The sequence below is a fragment of the Chelmon rostratus genome, chromosome 9 (genome assembly GCF_017976325.1).
Source record: "Chelmon rostratus isolate fCheRos1 chromosome 9, fCheRos1.pri, whole genome shotgun sequence".
Lineage (NCBI taxonomy): Eukaryota > Metazoa > Chordata > Actinopteri > Chaetodontiformes > Chaetodontidae > Chelmon > Chelmon rostratus.
In genome coordinates, this window is record NC_055666.1 from 8,412,791 (window position 1) to 8,434,394 (window position 21,604).

Below are 21,604 nucleotides of genomic sequence, written 5' to 3' on the forward strand. Positions count from 1 at the left end.
GCCACTAATACCACTGTCATGACTGTTTAAGTGTGTATGTTTGCGTGAGTGAGTGTTTTTCTGCCGACATTTGCTTGTGTGCAAGTGTATGTGTACATGTGTGCGTGAGCAGAAGCAGAGCCTCACTCGGCAATGTCTTCACTGGTATAAACCTCAGGACTCATCATCGGTGTGACCTTGCTAATCTGGAATGGGAAGTCCTGTTTGGATAAAGGGATGACATGACAGAAAGAGGGATAAAGGAAGAGCGGAGGAGGTGACACACTTCTCACATCTTGAATGATGAGATTTGCTGTATGTGTTTATTTACCAGTAAAACTCGCTGCTTCTGTCATCTAGTTAGTCACGGCAGCGACAGTACACCAAGTCCAACAGATCACAGCTTCCTGCCTCACGCATTCCTCTGTTGTTCTTTCATTCCTAATCACGCCCCCTCTCCCTTTCTGTCAGAGTCCCCCACTCTCCCTGTCTGTCTCCCACTCGCTGTCTTACTGATCTGGCCCTTTTCTGAAAGCTGAGTCATGTTACAACAGACAGAACAGTGTTAAATGAGCAGGGGATCGGCGCCATGTTAGATTCCCCTCCGGCAGCCACCATCAACCACCACTGAGAGCTAAAACACTGCAGACAAACAGTGACTCACAACTGCCGCTCACAGTGGCATACAGCTCAATCTCTGAGTGTTTGTGTGTGGGTGTGTGACTGCATTTGTGTCTGTATGAGTGTCATGGAGAGGATGGGAAAAAAAGACACACAAAAAACCAAGAGTGCGTGAGTGTGTGTTGCAGTGCACGTTCATGTGCATGTGGTGAACTACTGGAGCTATTGAGGCTGTTTCACTGCAGCCTCTCTGACCTTCTGGAGACATTTTACCAAAGGGCTCTCTCACCATTCAGAGCTTTCTGACCAGAGTGTGTCTAGCCATTTAAAGTAATTTCACCAAAGGCTTCTGGAGCTGTTAGGGTAGTTTTAGCAAAGGCCAGCGGGTTTCTTAGAGCTGCATCAGACGACCAAAATAGAGGACTGGAAACAAAGAGAAACTGGACCAATCAATACCGACCCCAATGAGCCATGAAGCAGCTGGCTGTAAGAAGCTGGGGATGAATAGCGCACACACACACGCATGCACGCACACACACACGCATGCACACACACACACACACACACACACACACACACACACACACACAATTCTAATCACAAAGACATGCTCTCACCTTCATACATTCACATGGACATGCACACATTTGGACTGTGATACACATGTATGTAAGGATCATTGTTTTTTGTTTTTCACCATAAAATAACAACATTTTGTAAAGGAGCAAAACAACTCAACTCAGAAAATGCCTCCATCAATAACAAGTGAAGAGAAAAATCATGCATCAATGCATGTGGTATTTTTGTTGATTTTTTAAAATCTGAAATTAGAAATTGAAAATAACTAGCCCCCACACTACATACACACACACACACATACCTGAAAACACAGTCATAGATGCAAATGCACACACACATACGTTGTGACTCAAAGTTGAATGCACTCTGTGTGAGCTATATTTATGGAGCAAATTACAAACATCTGTTGAAACAAAGAGAGTAAAGCCAATACGCGGTGAGGAACATGGCAGAATTGCTGTGCTGTGATTGAGTCACTGTGTGTGACAGCTTTTTTCTGTCCAACTGAACTGCGCTGAGCCAGTACACTCCTAATAGAAAGGGTTCTACTTTCCAGGCCCTACTGGAAACAAGCTGTACCAGCCAATCTTACCCACTCAGCATTGCTGAGTAGATAATTGGTTGCCAGTTGCCCTTCTTGACAGAGCAGCACAATGAAGAGGATCGTCGCTGATCCCAGACAAACGGGCGACCACCTGTTCAAAAACTTTCCTTGGGGGGAAGGTAACGTTTCATTAGGGCCAGGCCGACTCAACACCTCAACAGCTTCATCCCGACAGCCATCACCAGACTCTGCTGACCCTCTGACTTTACCTCTGTACACAATCTCTGGCCTCCTGCCCACCACCTGCTAACATAACAGACTGCAATCCCCCTTTCACAGACTGTTCATTCCACTAAGGTTATTATTACTATACAAAGTTGATACAAGCTAATGAATGCACTGCAGTTACAATTACAGACCATCATATTTCTAATCGGTGCTGTTTCCACAATTTTGCATTCCTCATATTGACCGGACTGACCACCTACATTTACCTTCAGGAACAGATGTAACTAAATGCTCAAGATTTTGTGAAGCATTTTTTTTTATATCCAACTCAGTTCAGCCATCACAAAGTACAGTACAGAATGTGTGCGATGGCCTGCAGACTGTGCTGTCTGACTGCATATTGGACACAGTTCAGACTGAATAAAAGTAGCAGATCAGTGGAGTGAATCAGCACATTTGAGCTTCTCCAATTTAGACTTGGACTATCCTTTTATTTTGGGCATGTCTTTGCTAACTAATAACTGTACTATTTCTAATATGACTTTACTTTCTCAACATGTTACTCTCTAGCTGCAATGTTCAAAATGGTTATAGCACATCACTGCTGATTTTCTGTTGGTGCCTTTAGCTAAAAGAAAAAGGAGTAAAACTCTTCCTCACTGGGACCACCATTATTTATGACAGTAAGGGTGAAGAATATGACAATATACACAGTGAGCGAAAATAAATTTGTCTGCAGTCAGAGATTGCCAGATCATTTATATGATGGAAGCTATACCATATTGCAATACTGCGGGCAATATTGCAAATCAGTGACAGCCACTGCTTTATGGCAATACTGAATTTTTATGTGATTTCTTTTTTTGCATGTAATGAAGTACTTGATTTGTCAGCTATTGAATTACCCCAAAACAAACATCAGGCTATTTTTATCTATAAACAGTTTCCCAGTTGATTTCCCAGAAAATGTTTGTCATGATGCTCATATTAAATACTGTGATAAAATTACATAAAGCCACTATAGACTTCACCCTCTGCTACTTAATGACAACAGTTCTCTCATGCTCCTCAGTCCAAGATATGCATGCACAAAGCAATATTAGGGATCTAGTATGGCAAGGAATAGTTTATTCTATCTGCTGATCAAAGACGCTGTGTGTGCTTGTTGTGGTCAATAAGTACCATGAATCTGTGTTCACGTTTTACAATATTGTCAACAACTGGTTTGTCAATGACAAAACAAGTGAATTTGATAAGTGATGCATAGTCTTTCTTTGTTTGTCACCAAGACAATCAGCTGTCTTTACCGCAGACAATTTGACAATAGGAAAAATACAGGCGATAACCTTAACAGCAATAATAATAATGATAACAATAATACCGTAATGGAGTCGATCAGATTGTTCACAACTGTGCTTTTCCGACTGTGACATGTCAAAATAACTTCTGAGGAAAAGGTCTTGTATTGAGTGATTTTGATTCTGACTGTAAATCTGTTCATCTTCAGACAGTAACGCAACTACCGACAGGATGACAGAAGACAGGACGAGGGCTTATTGAATTACCTAATAAAAGGTCAACTACCTTGTCTAAACAGTCACACATTGTATTTAACCTTTTGGAGCCACTAGTCTGCATCTTTCATGAGCTCAATACAAAAGATTCAGTCTTAATCAAATGGCAGGGCACCTGCTGCTGCTGCTGCCCTCTCTGTGGTAATGTGTCAAAGTTTTTCAGATTATGCACTTAATAAAATTCATTCTACATCCGCCTTCAACTCTACACTCCTCAGGACTTCATAACCTAGCAACTTTGTCAATAGATTTAGCAACTTTTCTGAGCCCTTGAGCGCTTTTATTTCGACAAGGCTTAGCAACAAATCTGGCAACTTTTCGAGCAGACATCAGCTACTTTCTTCCGGAACTTTCATTAGCCACAGCTCCAATGCACATACTGTAGCTGCTGCTAACATTAGTTATGCAAGTCGAGAGCCAGGTCCAGTCAACGGACCAGCAGTAACGTTATGTCTGGATTTTATCTGCATTTGTGGGAGTCATTGTGATGAACTGCCCATCACTGGTTACAATTGCTTCCCTCCTTTACTGGCACACCTGAAAATTGAAGTGCTTTCTCAGCTGCCTTTACAAGTAATTCAAGCTAGCTGTCAACTGTTAATTATTGCTAACATTACGGCTAACTGATCCAACCGATTTCCACAGTCAGCAAAACGCACGCACTGTTGAGTATCAGTGCTAGCTTAAAGCAGACTAGTATTATATAGCTAACAACTCACCCTTCCTCTGACAGAAACATGGTTTTCCCTCCTTTGCTTTTATTTCTCTTTTCTCTTCTGTGTTTGTCTGCCAACTAGCAGACTTAAATAGTGGAGTTTAACTGTAAGATAACGTTGATACAGTTGTTAGCAGGTTAAAACTGGCACAAGTGCGGACTGAACCATTTGCATCATAGCAAAGGGGGGGAGTTTTTTTTCTTGGCTCCTACTTCAGTCTCTCACCAATTAATATTTTCAGATGATATTAGTCTATTCATAACACAAGTTATTTAAAGTTGCAACTGTAGAGTAAACAAAACTATTTAACAAAGGTCTTTTGGAGGCCACCTACAACTTTGGGGCAGGCTCACTGAAATTGCTCTAGAAAAAATCTTCCAGTGCCAGTGCACTGCTAAGTGAACTAAATGAGGTTTATAAAATTGGAAATTAGTCAAATTATGCGGCTCCTGTCACTGTTTTTCTTAGTATGTGTAATGGCTCTTTTGTTCAAACTCACATCATGATTAAAATCCAGATGACACAGTATTTTGAGACTGTCTGTCTTGTTGTGATTTATTTCCAAGTGATGCAACTGCAGGAGGTGGAGGGTTAGTTATTGTTACCCAGTCGGTGAGCACTGACAGTCGTATCTGTCAGGGAGAGAAAGACCATGGATGCTCCATGTACTTGCTAAAGCAGTCCACTGTAAAATGCCTGGAGCTGTCACAAATACCACTTTCCTCAAAGTGAGTGAAGTCTAGCCAGCGGGCCTGTAACCACTGTATTTTAGGGAAACAGATGAAAGTTCGATCCGAAGACATACTGGTGCAACATGCTGTAGCTAACTAGTTAACCAGTCTTAGATCTGTGCCATTGATTGACGGGATGATGTTATAGGTTGAAATTGGTTAGCTCAGGCTAACATGAGCACACGTCATAGTTTGTTTTAAAGAAAGAAAACATGATTAGACTTTGATAAGAATACTTTCTATTTTTAAGTAGGTATTGTAGGCTATTGCATTGTGCACAATATGACCAGGGATGTGATCTAAAACGGTCAAAAATGCATTTTTAATGTCAGTTCAACTTTAATGATTTACAGGATTATTTGCAATCCATCACTGTCAATAGCCAATAGGTGAACTCTGTTTGGCTCATATAATTTTACTATTTTCTTTGCATGGAAAAAAAAAACATTAGCACACCAATAGTGAGAGCAGGATGCACCAAACACCATAACCTCCTCTGAGACTGTCAGAATGTGACAGCAGATGCAGCAGCTGAAAGAGTGGTCACACATTTTGCCTCTCACAACATAATTCCACAACAGTACATTTCTATTTGACATTATTCACTGATCAGCTTTGTTGCCACCTTTAGCATTTCAGCGGAAACCCTTATGTCGGCATATTGTGGTTCATTGTCTGGTTGTGTGACTTTCAGTGTTCCAATACTTTGAGAGGAGGAGGAGGGCTAAAATGGAAAAGGTGTGGGAATCCTGTCTAAGAATGATGCTCCAGTGTGTGGTCAGGTCAGAGTAATGTCTTCCTGGCATAACGTGCATCTCAGCTCGCAGTTGTAATTTTTTAAAAACTTGTTAGCCAGGGTGGTCAGCATAGACCAGAAAAAGCACCAGTCTCAGAACTCATCAGGTGAGATCTCCTTCCAGCCAATAGGCTCTGCCTCTTTTGCTCTCCACACAGACTGTTACCTGCATGTGACCAAAGCCAGCTCAAACCTGATTGGTCAGTGCTACCAAGACTACAAGCGGACTACAAATGGAAACCAGAATGCTTCCGACACCAAAATCTTGTCCCTTGCCTACAGATTTTGCATTTGTATGCAGATATCTGTTTACAGAGCTTAAACAAGCACTTAATTTATGATAAGCTGTAATCAGGCTGGTGCTGAGACAGACAAGGCCTGCTAGGACGTTTGGAGGACAAATCCAGATCAAGAGGGAGCGACTTAAGAACTCTTTTTCAGTTCTAGCCACCAAGCAAATAGTTTGTTATTTGGTAAGCAGAGCTGTAATATCTAGAATAAGAAAAATGCCAACCAGAGCCCAAGGTGATATATATATATTTGTTCATTTTGTCAAACCAACAGACCGAAACCAAAAGATATTCAATTTATAATACAGAGTACAAATAATTTAGCACATTTAAGAATGTGAAAGCAGTAAATATTTGACATTTGTATTTGTAAACATACTCGCATGGTTACACAAACATTGAAACCGAAACCATTTGTCGATTAATCGATTCGACCATTTGATCAGTGAGGCGTTTGAGAAAAAGATTTGCTGCCTCCAGCTTCCAGAAGGGGTGCGAATGGATGTGCTGTTCTGTTTTATATTCTTGTGAAGTGAATATCTCTGGGTTTTGGGCCATTTGTTGGAACAAAACGAGACATTTGAAGGCATCACCTTAGGCTCTGGGAAACCAAATCAAGAACACAGTGTCTAAATTTAATTATTATGGAGATCATCACAGACGCGTCTTTTTCTTGCGACTTCACTTGGAGAGTGTACTGAGTTTGACCCCTGTGAATAATGCCCCAGTTTTAAGGCAGATGCTTTGAATTGCCATCAAACTGTGAGAGTAGATTTACTGAAAGAAATAGCGTGAAAGTAATGAACTTAGAGGCACTAACGAGTCATTTGGTTCTTTATGGAACCACCAGGTCCCCTGAAGCAGCACGTATTGCCCAATAAAGAGGATATCAGCTTTAAGTGTACACTGTTTGTGTCACTGTGGGTGCAAGTGACTGAAATGTGATTTAGAGGTGATTATTTGATTTCAGGGTGCTGCTGACTTGCTCATTTCACTTGCGTCAGAAGCTTCTCTCTATTGCTATTGTGGAGCCCTACAGCCTTAGTCCTGCTCATTGTGTGTGTGTGTGTGTGTGTGTGTGTGTTTTGTGTTTCGTGCAGGTTCTTGGCTGGTTGGAGTTCATGTACCACTACACTGACTGGAAACACCTGGTTCCTAAATTACTTCAGCCCACCTGTCCAGACACCAGTGTGTTGGTCCCTTCTCCCCTCCCTTTTCATTGTGTTGCTTTATTTTGTTTTACACCGACAACATGCGCCTCACCTTCGCCACTGCATCTCTGTGTTGTTAAACACCACTGATCCTGACTTTCACACATAATTATTATCATTATTGTCCCTTACTTTAATAAATTTCAGTTTGTTTGTGCTAATTTTAGCGCGCATCTCCCGTCTTTGTTGCAGCCAGCGAACCGGTTGTAACACCACAGAGATGATTATCTTTCATAACTGACACATAACACCCTCTCCTCATATTTGATTCAACAACTGAGGATTGTAACTGTTTAAAACAGCAAGACATTCATTAATGCAGAAAACACTCTAATTAGCTTTTTTTGACAGCATGATAGAGCAATAGTAGGTAGGTTTTACGGAGGCAGAACTTAAATGATGCTTAAAATGGAAAATGAGTTGCTGGTAGTGTTGTCAGCAGCAATATTCTTCAAGATTACAGATGCAATCTTAATCTGTCCTCTATCTCTCCTTAAATGCCCTGTTCGCTATCATAATGCCTTGCTGCTCATATCTGATGGCCGTGTTGTGCTTAATAACAAGCTACGACTGCAGGAGGGAGGGGTACGTTGGGAGATAAACAAATTAACAAAGCTATTCACAGCCCCTGCAACACCAGGGGGTATGGGAGGAGAGGAAAGAGGGCAGTAAAGAAAGAGAGGAGGACTGCCTTAGCTAATCACAACAGGGGGCATGTGCTGCAATCACTTAGGCACAGCATTATCTCCACAATCATGCATCGTCCTATTGTTGTGCTAATTGGAAACCTTAATTTGAAACATAATATTATTGCCTCATTATTTGCTAGGTTACTCTTCCCCAAATTAAAAAACAAGTCACATAACTTGCACAAAGAGCTTTAAGGACTGGCCATAATTTGAGGTGGGTATTAAGAACTGGTTCCAAACTGTCAAAATAAGGATTTGTTTCAAATCATCAATGTCAGACGCGGTTATTGAATCGCTAAGAGCTACATCGAGTGTTCAAGATCTGCCGGAGGCACTGGCTGTTACACTAGTGGTCACTCTGTGCCTCCACATAGCATGTGAGCTCGATTTCATGCTGAACCGCGGATAGCTGCAGCAAGCAGTGTAAAGTTTGGCTGCGCATCATGAGAAAAGATGAAGATGCAGCCAAATGTAACAGCTGCGTTAAGATGATTTTGAGGGGGAAGCATCTCCAGCATTCTGTAACGTTGGGCTCCAGCTTGGCACGGCCGTAAAGGAATATGTCATATTTTTTTAAATGTTGCAAATGTCTTGATTCAGCGAGCAGTATCTGCACTATCATGCTGACAGATAATACGCACATTAATCTATCGGTAATTTTCTTAATTAATCCATTAATCATTTGGTATATAATGTCAGAAAATTGTTTTAAAAGTGCCCTTTACAGGGTCTTAACCCCAAGATGATGCAATCTATTTTTTTTATTTTTTATTTTTGTCTGATCAACACTGAAAGCTGTCAAATATTTACCCTATAAGACAAAGAAAAGTAGCAAATCCTAATAACTGAAAAGCTGAAAACAACATTTTTTGCTTGAAAATGTAAAATTTCTGTTGGCTGTCTAGCTAAGGGATTGACACACGGTTTAAGCTCTACTTGCATCTTACATGTGAAAAAAGAAAAAAAATCAAAAATCTATTCTCATTGACTGAGAAACATGTTCTGTGTGAAAATAATAACAAAGATACCACGATAACAACTGCCCAGCTAAGTACAATAGCCTGTAGGAGGTGATTATATTTGGAATAAAGGATAATTCATTATCATATTTTAAACACTGCACATCATTTCTTCTGTTTCTTATTAGAATATTTATGATAATAAGCACACATCTTCAATGAGAACCAGATTTAATGAGAGACAGACTCAGAAATCAATAAATACAGCAAAAGTCAACATGGCTATTATTTGATGATGAAAAAGTGCAAAACTAATGAGGGAGAACTTTTTTTCTCTCTTCCTGTCAGTGGCTGTTAATTAATTCATTAAAATTACTGAATCATTATGTAATGAGAGAACCTAATCATCTGGTGGCCTGTGTCTCAACCTCTCCCCCTAGACAAAGACATTAAGTCCATGACCACTTTAATCTTGCTATTTGAATATCTTTGATTTACAGGCTAACATATCATCTGTGCTTACATCCCATACATCTTGGCGCAGTTGCCATGGCGATGTCAACATTGAGATCGATCACTGCCAAGCAGGAGTGGAGCATGACACCAATTAAAAGGTGATGTCGTCTCCAAGTCATCACTCACACTCCTCACTAATGCACTAATTACCGGGGCCGGGACATTAATGGAATAGCATGGTTCAGCCTGGGGATTAATCTGCATGGATTCGCCAGTGTGAGTGTGTGTGTGATGTCTGTCTGTGATGTGTGCGTGTACGCATGTGTGCGTGTGTGTGTGTGTGTGTGATTAATGCGAACCCCCGCCTGCTCCGGCGTGACCTTGAGCACCACCACGGGAGGGAAATGAAGCGGCTGGGTGGAGGGTTGAGAAATCTGCACTTGGGTGGAGGGGGGACGATCTGCTGTGGTGGAGGGCCGGGCCAAGGTTGAGGATGAACAGGGAATTGGTGCAGTCGGAGGGGATCGATGAATAAATTTGGTATTTGACTTTGACAAACACTGCTGATGATCTCCCAGACGGACGAACAGCCCCAGGAACTTTCTTGCTTTTAAAGATCAAAAATTATTTCAAAATTGGTATCAATCATAAAATCTGGGGTAAATTTGCGTTCATGGGAAAAATGCTGCATTGATCTGCAGCTATAGCCAGTGGTGGAAGAAGTATTCATCCTTTATACAAGTACAAGCAACAGCACTGCTGTGATTAAAAAATGAATAAATAAAAAGAGGGAGTTAAGTCTTAAGACCTCACCTTAAAACAGATCAAATTAAACAAACAAATAAAAAAACAGCCAAACATAAAAAGAAGCACAGACAATAAGGTCGGAAGTTAAGACAAAGCTGTATTGATTAATATAATACAAACAAGGCTGAAAACGGTGGAGAAGTAATAAGGCGTGTGCGTTTGTGTGGCTGTGGGTGTGCGTGAGATGGAAAAACAGTAAATAAGTTTGGACTTCCTGTATGTGTGTATTCATCACGGGATAATTACCAGTTTTGTGTGCTTTGGTCTGGGACAGCTCATTTACAATGTAGACTATCCTACAGAGGGTCACATTTGGAATACATTACCAGCAGCTTTTAAAGCCAGCTCCTTCAAAGTACAAGTGTGAAATTTTCTTTGATCCCTATCGATCGTCTCTTCTGTTTGTTTTTTTTTCCTTTTTTTGCTCCTGTATTTTTTTTTTTTTACCCTTTGATGCCTGCAACACTCTGTGTGTATTAAAACACACACTGTATTTTTTATTGATTCTTTTCTGAATTAATTAGGCAGCCTCTTGACAAGCCTCCCAATTTCCCGGCCCCTCCAGCGCTCTGTTTTGAAAATGGTGATTCTTTAAGCAAAATCAAAACACCCAAAAAGCAAATGTTCTTGCACTGCGACTCACCGATGACGTATATGAGCAACAGGGCCAGGGTGAGGGTGAGCAGCGACGCGGACAGGGCCGTGCACTTCCAGTTGCAGCAGCGGTGAGGCTTGTTGAAGGTAAACAGTGGTCTGGTCACGCTGCTGCGAGGGAGGGGCCGGGGTGGAGGCGAGTACACGGTCCCAGACGTCAGGGGGTAACCCTGCCCCGCTCCTGACAGGAGAGCCGACGAACCAGAGCCCTGCTTGAACAGGAAATGTCTGCGGGAGAAACACAAAGAAGAAATTTGATTCTAATCCGCGACTGACTGCTCACTAAGCCCCGCAGTTTACTCTGGTAATGGCGGCAGATTAACCACTGGAAATTCAAGTCGTTTTTGAAACAATGGGTCTTGATTTCAGACAGCAGAGGCAGACAGAAGCAAACCTCTCATTTCCAGCCAGAAACCTTTTTTTTGTTGTTGTTGATTCAAATTACAACTGTTGCTGACATATTTTATCAGCTGCAGCTAACAAGTTAATTGAGCTAACGTTGGCTCCAGGAGTTTATTGAGAACACAGTCTCCAGTTGGCTGTTAACAGCTGAGTCATTTGAAAAGGGGACTCAATACATGTAACAATGGTCTTAAAGGACCAGTGTGTAAGATCTATGGGGATCTATTGGTTGAATATGGCAGAAATGGAATATAATATCTTATAGCATGTTTTCATGAATGTATAATCACCTGAAAATAAAAATTATTGTGTTTTTTGTTATCATAAAACACACAACAGACGAACCAAACACTGGCTCTGGAGAGCGTCTTTTGATTTTTCCACGAGTATCACAGCCACCGTTGGTTCTCGTACATGCTTGCAAGGGGAAGCTTGAGGCGAGGGGTATTGAGTTAGATGCATTCCACAACCCTACCACTAGATGTCGCTAAATCCTATACAGTGGTCCTTTAAATATGCATTTTATGGCCACACACATGCCGGGGTTTCAATTTTGGATAGGCCTTTAAAGTTAAAATTGTTTGAAATAAAGAAGATTTTTTCTTCAGTGTACAGATTGTCGCAACAGTATTATAATTATATGGGAACCTGTAAGATTGTTAAGCTTACTTGTTCAGAGACTACGCTTTCACTTTTGACATTACAAGAGTCTCAGATGATGATGTGTCTGGCAAACAAAATGCTATCATAATGCTAAACTTTCCCAACTTCCAATTAAGAGCAGAATAGTGCTGCTAGTGTTGTAAAAACCTGAAATAGTACTCAGTACATGTGCTAAACGCTAAGACACCACCCTCCACACTCTTTAAATGCCAAGTATCACGCTAACCACACCAAGGTTGGAAATTAGCACCAGCCACCTGCCAAATGCGGGGGATCATGTGTAGCAGCCTACCAGCCGCGATGGTGGGTAAATAAAAGCAGTATAACATAGCAAATTGTGACAGAGCACAACACCGATTGAATTCACTCGGACACTTTAACAAGGAGATGCAGAAAAACAATATGGCGTATCAACGCCAGGGTTAAGAGGTCTGCAGAGGAAACCTCCCAGGGGGAGACACAGGCCAAAGAGGCAAAGGTTGTGATGGAAAATTACTATTTCACTTATGCTCTGATAGTTTATCATAATGTTCGTTTCTGTACTTCATGTTTGCATGCACATTCACTTGCCACAGCAAGTTTCAACCATGCACTTTTAATGGTACAAACAACTCCTTAATGGCTATTCTTATTACAGCACCCTGGCTGTATCCCAGAGACAAAACCCATTCAAACCAGATCTGGTCATGACCTTTTTCCTTGTTTGGTTCCTCTTTGCCCATCTAATAGTCAGTTCCTCCGTCTGATCACGTACGCCACTCACATTTGGTAGAAATATATCCTGCTTCTTATTGCTCTTTGTCTGTCAGTTTGAATACTGCTCTCATCCGTACTCGAGTGTGACTCTGCATTTGCTCTCAAAGCCCTTTATTCAAGATTCTCAAAGACATACTTTTGTCATCATTTTTTCTTCCCTCACTTAAGTCGTTCATTCCCACCACAAAGGTCACGTTAATTTGTTGTTCTTTTAAAATTAGAAGTAAAAAAAAATGACAATGTAGAATGGTTAGTTTACGAGAAGACACGCCGATGTCAACACGCTTTGGATGCCAATAAGAAAACTCATAGTTTTATTGCTGAGACTAAAAAGCACAAGAATGATGATAACACCCTAAATCGTGTTATGAACGCCAAGTTCAAGCTGCTTGACCGGCTCTGCCAGAGTCTGATATGGGCAGGGGGATGCTCCAAACTGCGAAGCTGGTGGATCTTAACAGGCTGATGCAGGCTGTGAATGTGAATGAGAATAACACTTATTTCATTTGCAAATTCTTGAAAGCATTTGAATTTGGAAACATTTTAAAATTTGGTAAATCTTTGTGTGTGTTTTTTTTTCCTTAAGAGATGAAATATTTACTGAAATAAAATAGTCCATTGCTTGAATATTGTAGGTCTTGTTATTTCCTGGCATAAGCCTGGAGGAGATCAGCGTTTGGTTGCGTGTGTCCGTGTGTGTCTGCAGCTAATCTCGTACCCTACTGGATCCATCAGCCTAATATCTTTTGTGCACATTCATGACTGTATGCTCAAGGACCTCTCGTGGTTGTGGTAATTTGCAATTTTTGAAAAACCTGTTCTTTTTTATAATCGCCTTTGCTTCTCTTCACCGGCCACTAGGGGCCACAGGTGATAAACAGCTGCTTGAGTTAGGAATCTTATTTCTGCTAGGGACGAAACAGAATGCTTTAATTTGCTAATCCTTTTTGACATATACTGAATTGAAAACAGCACAAAGACAATATATTTAATGTTTTCCCTCATCAGCTTCATTGATTTCCGATGTTTGATATTGATAGCATCATGATTGGGTATGAGAGGAGCATCCTTGAGAGGCTCGGTCGATCACAAGCAAGGACGGAGTGAGGTTCACCACTTCGTGAACACATCAGATTAGTACATGGGCTCAGAAACACCAAGTGTTTGCGTTCTGTTTTTACTTATGTTTCACACAGCGTCCCAATTTGTTTGCACTTGGGGGTTGGAGTCGGTTGCAGGCCACAGTTTTGCCTTTGGTGTGGCTCAAAAACTGACATCCATAGAATGTCTGGTCTCATCTTCAACCAGATCATCTGCAGATTAATTCCATGCGCAACATGTTATGAGTACTAAAGTGATACAAGATGAACAAATCCTTGTTTTTGTTATCTTCGCCGTCATCTTGACAGTCAGCCTGGCGGATAGCTGCACTCCACTGGGCGCGCTCCTCTAGTTGTATTACCTTCACATACGGTGACATCTTACTGTTAAAATACTCTAAGTGTAAGTGGTTGGTAAAAAAAATTGAGTGGCAGGGGGACAAAAAAGTTCATTTCCAATCCTGAACCACACCACTGTGGAGAAATCCAGAGTTTACAATCATTAGTTTGGGGGAGGGGTTTAGACAATTAGCCAAATTGCTGCTCTAATCTTACGGGAAGAGAGCATTCTGCACTGTGTCGCCCACAAACTACGTAGCACCTCTTCGACCACTGTTTTTGTCTTTTTAAAATAGATTATACTATGAATTTGGAAACAGTCGAAGTTAATGTCCAGGTCAATGTAGGACAGTGGTTCAATCCTTCATCAATTAGCTGAGCACAGCACAAACATAATCTTTTCTTAGGGCATTTTTTTCAGATCATCATCATTTATTATTATTATTATTATTATTCCTTATTTTCATTCTATTTATGCAAATCTGCACTCAGTGGAATTCAGTTTCACTCTGAAGTGCGCCTGACTGAATCTAATTTAAAGGGCCCCCAAGGTGGGAGTTTTTAAAGGAGACCCCTCTCCTGCTATTTCTTAAATGATTCATACAGAGCCGGCTCAGGATTCAGATATCACACACAGGACAGACTGCTCTACTTTACATGAAGACGCAGTCCTCCTAAACCTCACCTGTCGAAAAAAAGCTCTCAGTACTGTATGGTCTAGCGCCGAGGAATAGAGCTAAACCCTTAATATCCTACATGTTTGGCTGCATTTGTGTGCTTTTAATTTAAGTGGTGTCTTAAACTTGCAAAGTAATGCATCATCAAAGATTTATCCAGAAAGCTGAAATCAAGGAAAGAAAGTAGTCCAAGTCCCTAAGCGGTACGATTCCGCTTGCAATTTACATTACATTCTCTCATAAATTCTGGGAGCAATATATGTGACAAATCTAAAACATGGCCATTATTCACATTTAGAGCACTATAAGCAGCTAAACAATGGAAAACAGGTGTAATGTGCTCACAGCAGATTACTACTGATACTGAATGATACAGAATATGAGACCATAAGCTCTTATCCAAGTCCTTCATCAGAGAAAGCCCAAATTTTACAAAGTGCCTATCTGGTGCAACATTATGAGCAGCTACTGTGATGCAGAGCAGCGCTGATATGAAAGGGAATGAAAAAGCCCTGGCAGCCAAAGATCAATGACTCACCTATTCCTTTTTTGACTCATCACAGCGACTACTTAAGTTATACCGCTGTATTAGTTAAAGAAAATGAGGTTCATTTTCATTATGAAAAAGAGCTCCTTAGATGGCAGATGATGATAAGAAACTAGGCTGAAGGGCAATTAATCGAGGTAGAATTTCATCTTTATTGTGTTTGGATAATGGGAGGGTGAGGGTTGGAGGGCGTCAGATGAGGAAGCAGAAATTCGGGGCCTCGGAAATTATGCAATTTGGAACTGTGGATGTGGGCAGGCAATTATAAGCAGTTCCAGCTCGCTCCGTCCGTATTGACTTCCATCAAAAAATGAACAAAGGCTGCTGGTGTGAGGAAACAGAGAATGGCTATATTGGGGAAAACATCAGAAGCAAAAAAAAAAAAGCCAGCCATGACTCATTATTTTCTTCTCTGCAGTGTGTGTGTATTTTCCATAACAAAAAAATATCCCGGAGCTCCCGGAATTCTCCAACAGCAATGATTGCCCCAGGTTACCGCGCACTCTCCGAGGGTTAATACCGGCTGCGAGTGTGATGTCGGGGCAGACTAGCTGTTATTCTGGCCGTGCGGCGCAAGGTGTGAGGTCACAGGCTGCTGGTGGGGCCGCGGTCTCTGAAGGGCCCTCAGAGGACAGGCCATTAAAGTGAGGCCAGACAGCAGACTGACAACGTCGTTGGACACCAGAATGCACCGCGCCTCCGGCATTTGCCCTCATACACGGCAAAAACACATTCATCTTATCAAGTCATGAAGTCTCATATTCAGCCCTGAAGAGGGATCCGACTTGAAAACAAGAGCTAAATTCTGCCGGCGGAGGGAGAGCTTAAAGAATTTTCTAGAACTGAGATTCAGTATCATGATGCATGGTCGAATAGCTCATAACAGTAGTGCCATGCAGATTACATGGTGTTTTGCAAATTACATTACAAATTCAAGAAAATTCTTTAAACACAATGAGGAAAGTGGTGAAATTAAGGTGGTAGGTTTATTCATACAGGATTTTTCAGGCATACAGGTAACTTAGAGTGACTTAGATGCAAAAAAAAAAAGCATTAGATATTTTAAAACACAAAAATAGTGTTGAGTAAAGTATTAAAAAAATCTCACCCCAATGACAGATTTTTAAAGTCTAAGTCTAAGTGATAGGCTGTATTTGAAGGTGTTTTTTCTTTTTCACATAAATTCCCTCCTACTCTTGCCAGTCATCTGTAGTCTCTCTCTGTCTGTGTGGTCCTCTCTTTCTGCCTGTCTATAACGTGGCCCTATGGCTGTGTTTAACACGAGAGACAGATGACATCCATCCCTCACTGTCGGCCTCCCCTCCCGTCTCCATCCACCCATCCGCCGTCTGCTGAAGGCTGTGAGTCAGACGGGGGACACAGAAGGCTGCACATGGAGCAACCATACACCTGAGGGTCAATGGTAGTTCAACTCTGAAAGGCCAGAGATAAACTCGGGACAAACACACACACACTCACATAGAGAAACATAGCTCGGCTCAGAGACGCCCGCACAAGACAAGCATACACAAAAAGATGTCAAACACAGGTGAGCATTTTCACATTTTTGAGGCCAGTACACAGGTCGAGTCCACCGTGGTGCTTTTATTGCTCTGCTGAAGGTCGGTTAGAGCAAAAGGGATCCGAATCCAGCCGAAGAAATTGCATTTGTCAATGCATGTGGAACTCTAGTCTTCTTGTGTGGTGCTTTTAAAAATGCTTCACTGTTCTTCCTGGCTCCCTGCCTTTGATCTTCTCAGACAATATCCAGGGGCGACGCCCAGGAAGCTCTGAATTCATATCAGAGGGCAGATTTCCCCCGAGACAGGAAGAAAATGAGAGTTCCCGCTCTCCGGGAGGTGGGAGTCTACGGCCCAAGGGCTGTCTCTACCTGGATATGTGCGAATGACTGTGTGCGCGTGCATGTGTGTGTGTGTGTGGAGGCCTGTGTGCTTGGGGTGCAGGTACATGCAGATATACAGTATGTGTGTGTATCTGCCCATGCACAGTGTGTGATTCCAGTAGTCTCACTTCTTGGCGATAAGAGGAAGAAGAGAGGGCAGGGCAGCAGTCAATTTATTACAGTCCCAACATTTGTTATGCCTCTTAACACACCCAGTATGAGACCTAGTCAGATATATTGAATATCCATATCTGCATCCTTCCACTTACACAAGCTGCCCTCTCCAGAAACATAACGGATATGCAGCTGAAAAGGAAATCTATGCACACTTCAAACAATCTTAATCTCTGCTGACGCATCGTCAATACTTTTCAATACAGATTCATCAAAGACGCGTCGAGGAAAATGAAAGTGTACTTGACGACAAGAGATATACAATTTTTCGGCCATTTTTATTAAGTTTTTTGCATCGCTTATAATTCCTCTGGCGTGAAGCCCCATGTCAAGTTTGTAAATACCTGATAAATCCTTCATCTCATATCTGAGATTGATCTGATAGAGGCAGCATCACGATAAGAGCTAAAATATGAAATCATTAGATTAGTAGTGTATCAGGGTGAGAGAGAGGAGAGAGAGGAGGCTGCCGGAATATTAAATCCAACCCAAAACAGTTAAGCAGTGAAGAGTTAGTCATTTTTTTTGTCTTCCCCCGACCAAAAGCTAGATAGAAAAGAGCCAATAATATCTGAATTATGTTATGAAGGGACACTATTCTATTGACTATGAATATGATTACATTTTATGGTTCAGAACTAATAGCGCACTATCAAATGAAACTTATTTGACTATAAACTCCCAAATGCAAAAATGTATTACTACAAAAAGGCACTATCCAATATACTGAGCCACTGCGGAAATTGTGTTTTATAATCACATCTCGCTTTGGGAGAGTTCTTCATGTTCAGCAAATATTGATTTGAGCGATTTGAAACACACGCACACGCACACACACACACACACACACACACACACACACACACACAAGAACAAGAAAACAAAAAAAAAAACGTAAATTTTGTTTATTCTGTTTTTTTTATTTAAAGCAAACACACACTGATAAGTAATGTAATTACAATGCTTCTGACAGGTCTTTTCCATTAATACACACGTCTGGCCAATGATTAATTTAAATTGTCACTGAATCTAATTTTATTCTTCCTTTCCTTTAAATGAGGTAAGATCTAATTATGGTCTAATGCATAACTTATTAAAGCCTCTTCTTCTGGCGTGGCAGCCTGCCAATCTCATCCTCACTCATAATACCAGAATTCAGCCGCCGCACCGAGCCCTCGTTAAACATGCAAACATATTCTTTTGCACCTTGCTGCTTCTTCTCGAAAGCAGCCTCACAAATGAGGATCTCCTAAATAATTCTCTGATCAATTATTACGTATGCAGCAAGCAAATGCTTAATTCTGTTTGATGGGGCAAAATTCCACCGCCGCGTCTGGAAAATTCTTCTCGGGCTGCACTACTTGGAGGTGGAAGCACAATGTGTTCCTGAAAAGAGGATTTCTACCAGATACGGAATTTCACTTTTACTTCAGGTAGGATAAACTCAGATACTGGTCCCCTGGTGAATGTATCTGCAGTGGGGGGTAAGCGAATGAAAAGAATCCAAAAAACCGGAGAGATTCATTCTGACTTTGATGGTGCGCGAAGTCCTGTAATAATACCCCTGAGGCCTGCGCGGTGTTCCACTTACTCCTTCTTACACGTGCAAAACATGCCCAAATCCTTTAGTCCAACATTCATTCTTAATCAGTCTACTCTGATTTTTCTAAGAAATTGTTAGGCTGCCAACTAACACTCCTGATGAAAGAATTTTCTTTAATCTAATGATCCTCATTCGTGAGATTAAAGGAATGTCTTTAATCAAGTGACATTATGTTGAAGTAGGGCAATTTGCCTTGAAGATATTTTTTTTTAAGGGCTTCGTTGCAAAATGACATACGTAGCTACCGTCCTGGACTGAAAGCATTTTGGAACGAAGCCCCGCATTTGTTCCAAATTATTTAAATCGTTTTTTTGTTCCCTTAAAAACACATAAAAGCACCACTGTGAAATAACCTTGGAGGGCGCATTCAGAGGCTTTTTAACGTGCTGCATTCTCTTACCTGGTCTCTAGGGGAATGTTGCTGTTGAGCACCCAGCTGTTGTGAAGCTGTGCCTGGTCTGTGCTCGAGCTTGTGTCTGCCCCCTGGCCGCCCTGGCTGGCCTGGCACCGCGTTGGCATGGTCTTCCTCTGCAGGCTGACTTGAGTGTAGGGCGCCGGGCGGGCACAAGTGCAGGCATGGGGCGGCGGGGGAGGCGGGGGCAGCGGGCGAAATGTGAACTGACCACCTGGACTGCTGGGCAGCTCTGCGCAGAGAGACAGAGAAAAGCGGAGGAGGAGGAGGGAGAGAGAGGGAGAGAGAGAGAGACGGGGGAGAAATAAACATAGGTTTATTAGGAGCGCAGTGCCATAAATTACAAATAAAAGTGGCGTGCTAGTTGACAGTTTATTGTTATTACACTGATTGAGGGACATAAATCAGCTTGAAAACTGTGCCCTGTCCAGTGTCTTCCCTTCCTACCTGCTTTGATACACTTCCAGCCGCCCTATAAATAGGTTCTTGGCTGGCTGCAACATTGAGCAGTCTTTAAAGAGCTAACAGCTCTGGCTTAATCTGCACCCGCCAGCCCAAACTACCCATGTGATGTTTATTATGAGATCTGTAGCTCGACGGAATGAGCTAGCCAGCTGTAACTCCCTCACACTGGTAACCTCGGGGTCTAGCTAGAGCTCTCTCAATCCATCATTTATCGTTCTTTGCTGAAACTCTCCCTCTCTCCGCATCTCCTCCTCCCTGCTGATTTCTCTCTATTTTCAGTCTGTCTCCCACAAACAAGCAAAGAGTAATTACCACTTTGCCAAATGAAATGTGTGTGCAAACTATTTGTTTAAGGTCTAAGCGCGCGTCTATGCGACTGCAGATGAAGCCGTTTGGCATGTATTTCCATGTTTGTGCACACCTGTGAGTGCAGTGTTGGTATGTATTCATGACTGTACATCAAGCATCCTGGGACATTAGTTATGAGCGTTTAGGGGGACAGCTCATGCCATATGGCTGCAGCACGGTTCCCTGAACACGGCAAATCCCTCGTCCCAGAAGACCAACTCTGTCCAGCTGTATTGACAATGAATGTAACGTTAGCCTGGAACCCAGCGTAGGGGACAAAGGAGTCCAGAAACTGGCAGACAGACAGTATTGGCCCACAACTCTATTTGCTGCCAAGATGTCGGCAATAATTTAGTATCTGAAAATGTAGCCCACCTGGGAGAATACCGCAGTCTTCCCAATTCAAGTGTAAGTATTACATAGACAACGCTAGAGAGCAGATTTTATGATTCTTGCCAGATGAAAACTGAGTTTCTCTGTAAGTAAGGAATTAAATAATCTTGTTTTCTACAGTTTCTATTGCCGGCATAAAAACCTGCATGTTGCTGGAATCTGCACTTTAGCTACCATTATGTCTAAAATTGAGGCAACATCTTTTCCAAATATTGCAGGCAAACAGTTACGGAACGAGCCATCGGCAACATTTTCCATAATACTAAATCTGTGCACATGTACTGACATTTTAAGCAATGTTTAGAATCATTTGCCTTTGATCTCTTCACACTAAATTATTGTTGCCTTGTGCGAGGACATGTAAGCCAATACAAAATGTCATATCCACCAGTGTTCACTGACACACCACATCGCACATCAGGCTTTATAACTCGCGCTCGTTAGAAAATCACATTTACAAGATACATATTGTCGCAGTGTTATGGCAGGACAGGCACTGTTCACTGAATGGTCTATAAACATTTCCACGGTAATATTTCCGTGATGTCATCTGTCCAGCTGCTTGTGTGTGTATATATCTGCATATTTGACATCAGTATTTCCAAAACGGCCGTGTAAATTCTGTCAAAATGCTCTTTGAACGCGCGACAACTTTTTCACCGCCCAGAACAAACTGCTGGTTATCGATCTTCCAACATGGCTGAATCGTCTTTGTCGCATTTCCAAAGCATGTGATTAAAATATCTGTCTCCATTCTCTGCACACTGGCACAATCAAATCATCTCTTCCTTACTCACGACAAGCCATTACTCACACATTTATTTCATGGTTTCTTGGAAACATGCAGAGGGTTGTAACTGAACGCTGTCCTCCATCATTGTTGTTTATTGCTCCGGGCCATCTGTGATGCTGCACATTTCACAGTCCACATTAAATTAGATATTTTTAGCATGTTTAACATGTTTCCGTTGAATGACAACAGCTGACA

The 21,604-nt window shown here is 41.7% G+C and overlaps 1 protein-coding gene across 1 annotated transcript in view; it reads right to left on the reverse strand.

Moving 5' to 3' along the window:
• The window catches only part of tenm1 (teneurin transmembrane protein 1), a 166,022-nt gene that overhangs the window by 94,597 nt on the left and 49,821 nt on the right, over window positions 1-21,604 (reverse strand). The window contains exons 4-5 of the mRNA XM_041943515.1: window positions 19,399-19,642; window positions 10,824-11,062 (exon numbers count right to left, since the gene is read on the reverse strand). Of these exons, the coding sequence (XP_041799449.1) occupies window positions 10,824-11,062; window positions 19,399-19,642 (483 nt within the window). The remainder of the gene's footprint in view (window positions 1-10,823; window positions 11,063-19,398; window positions 19,643-21,604) is intronic.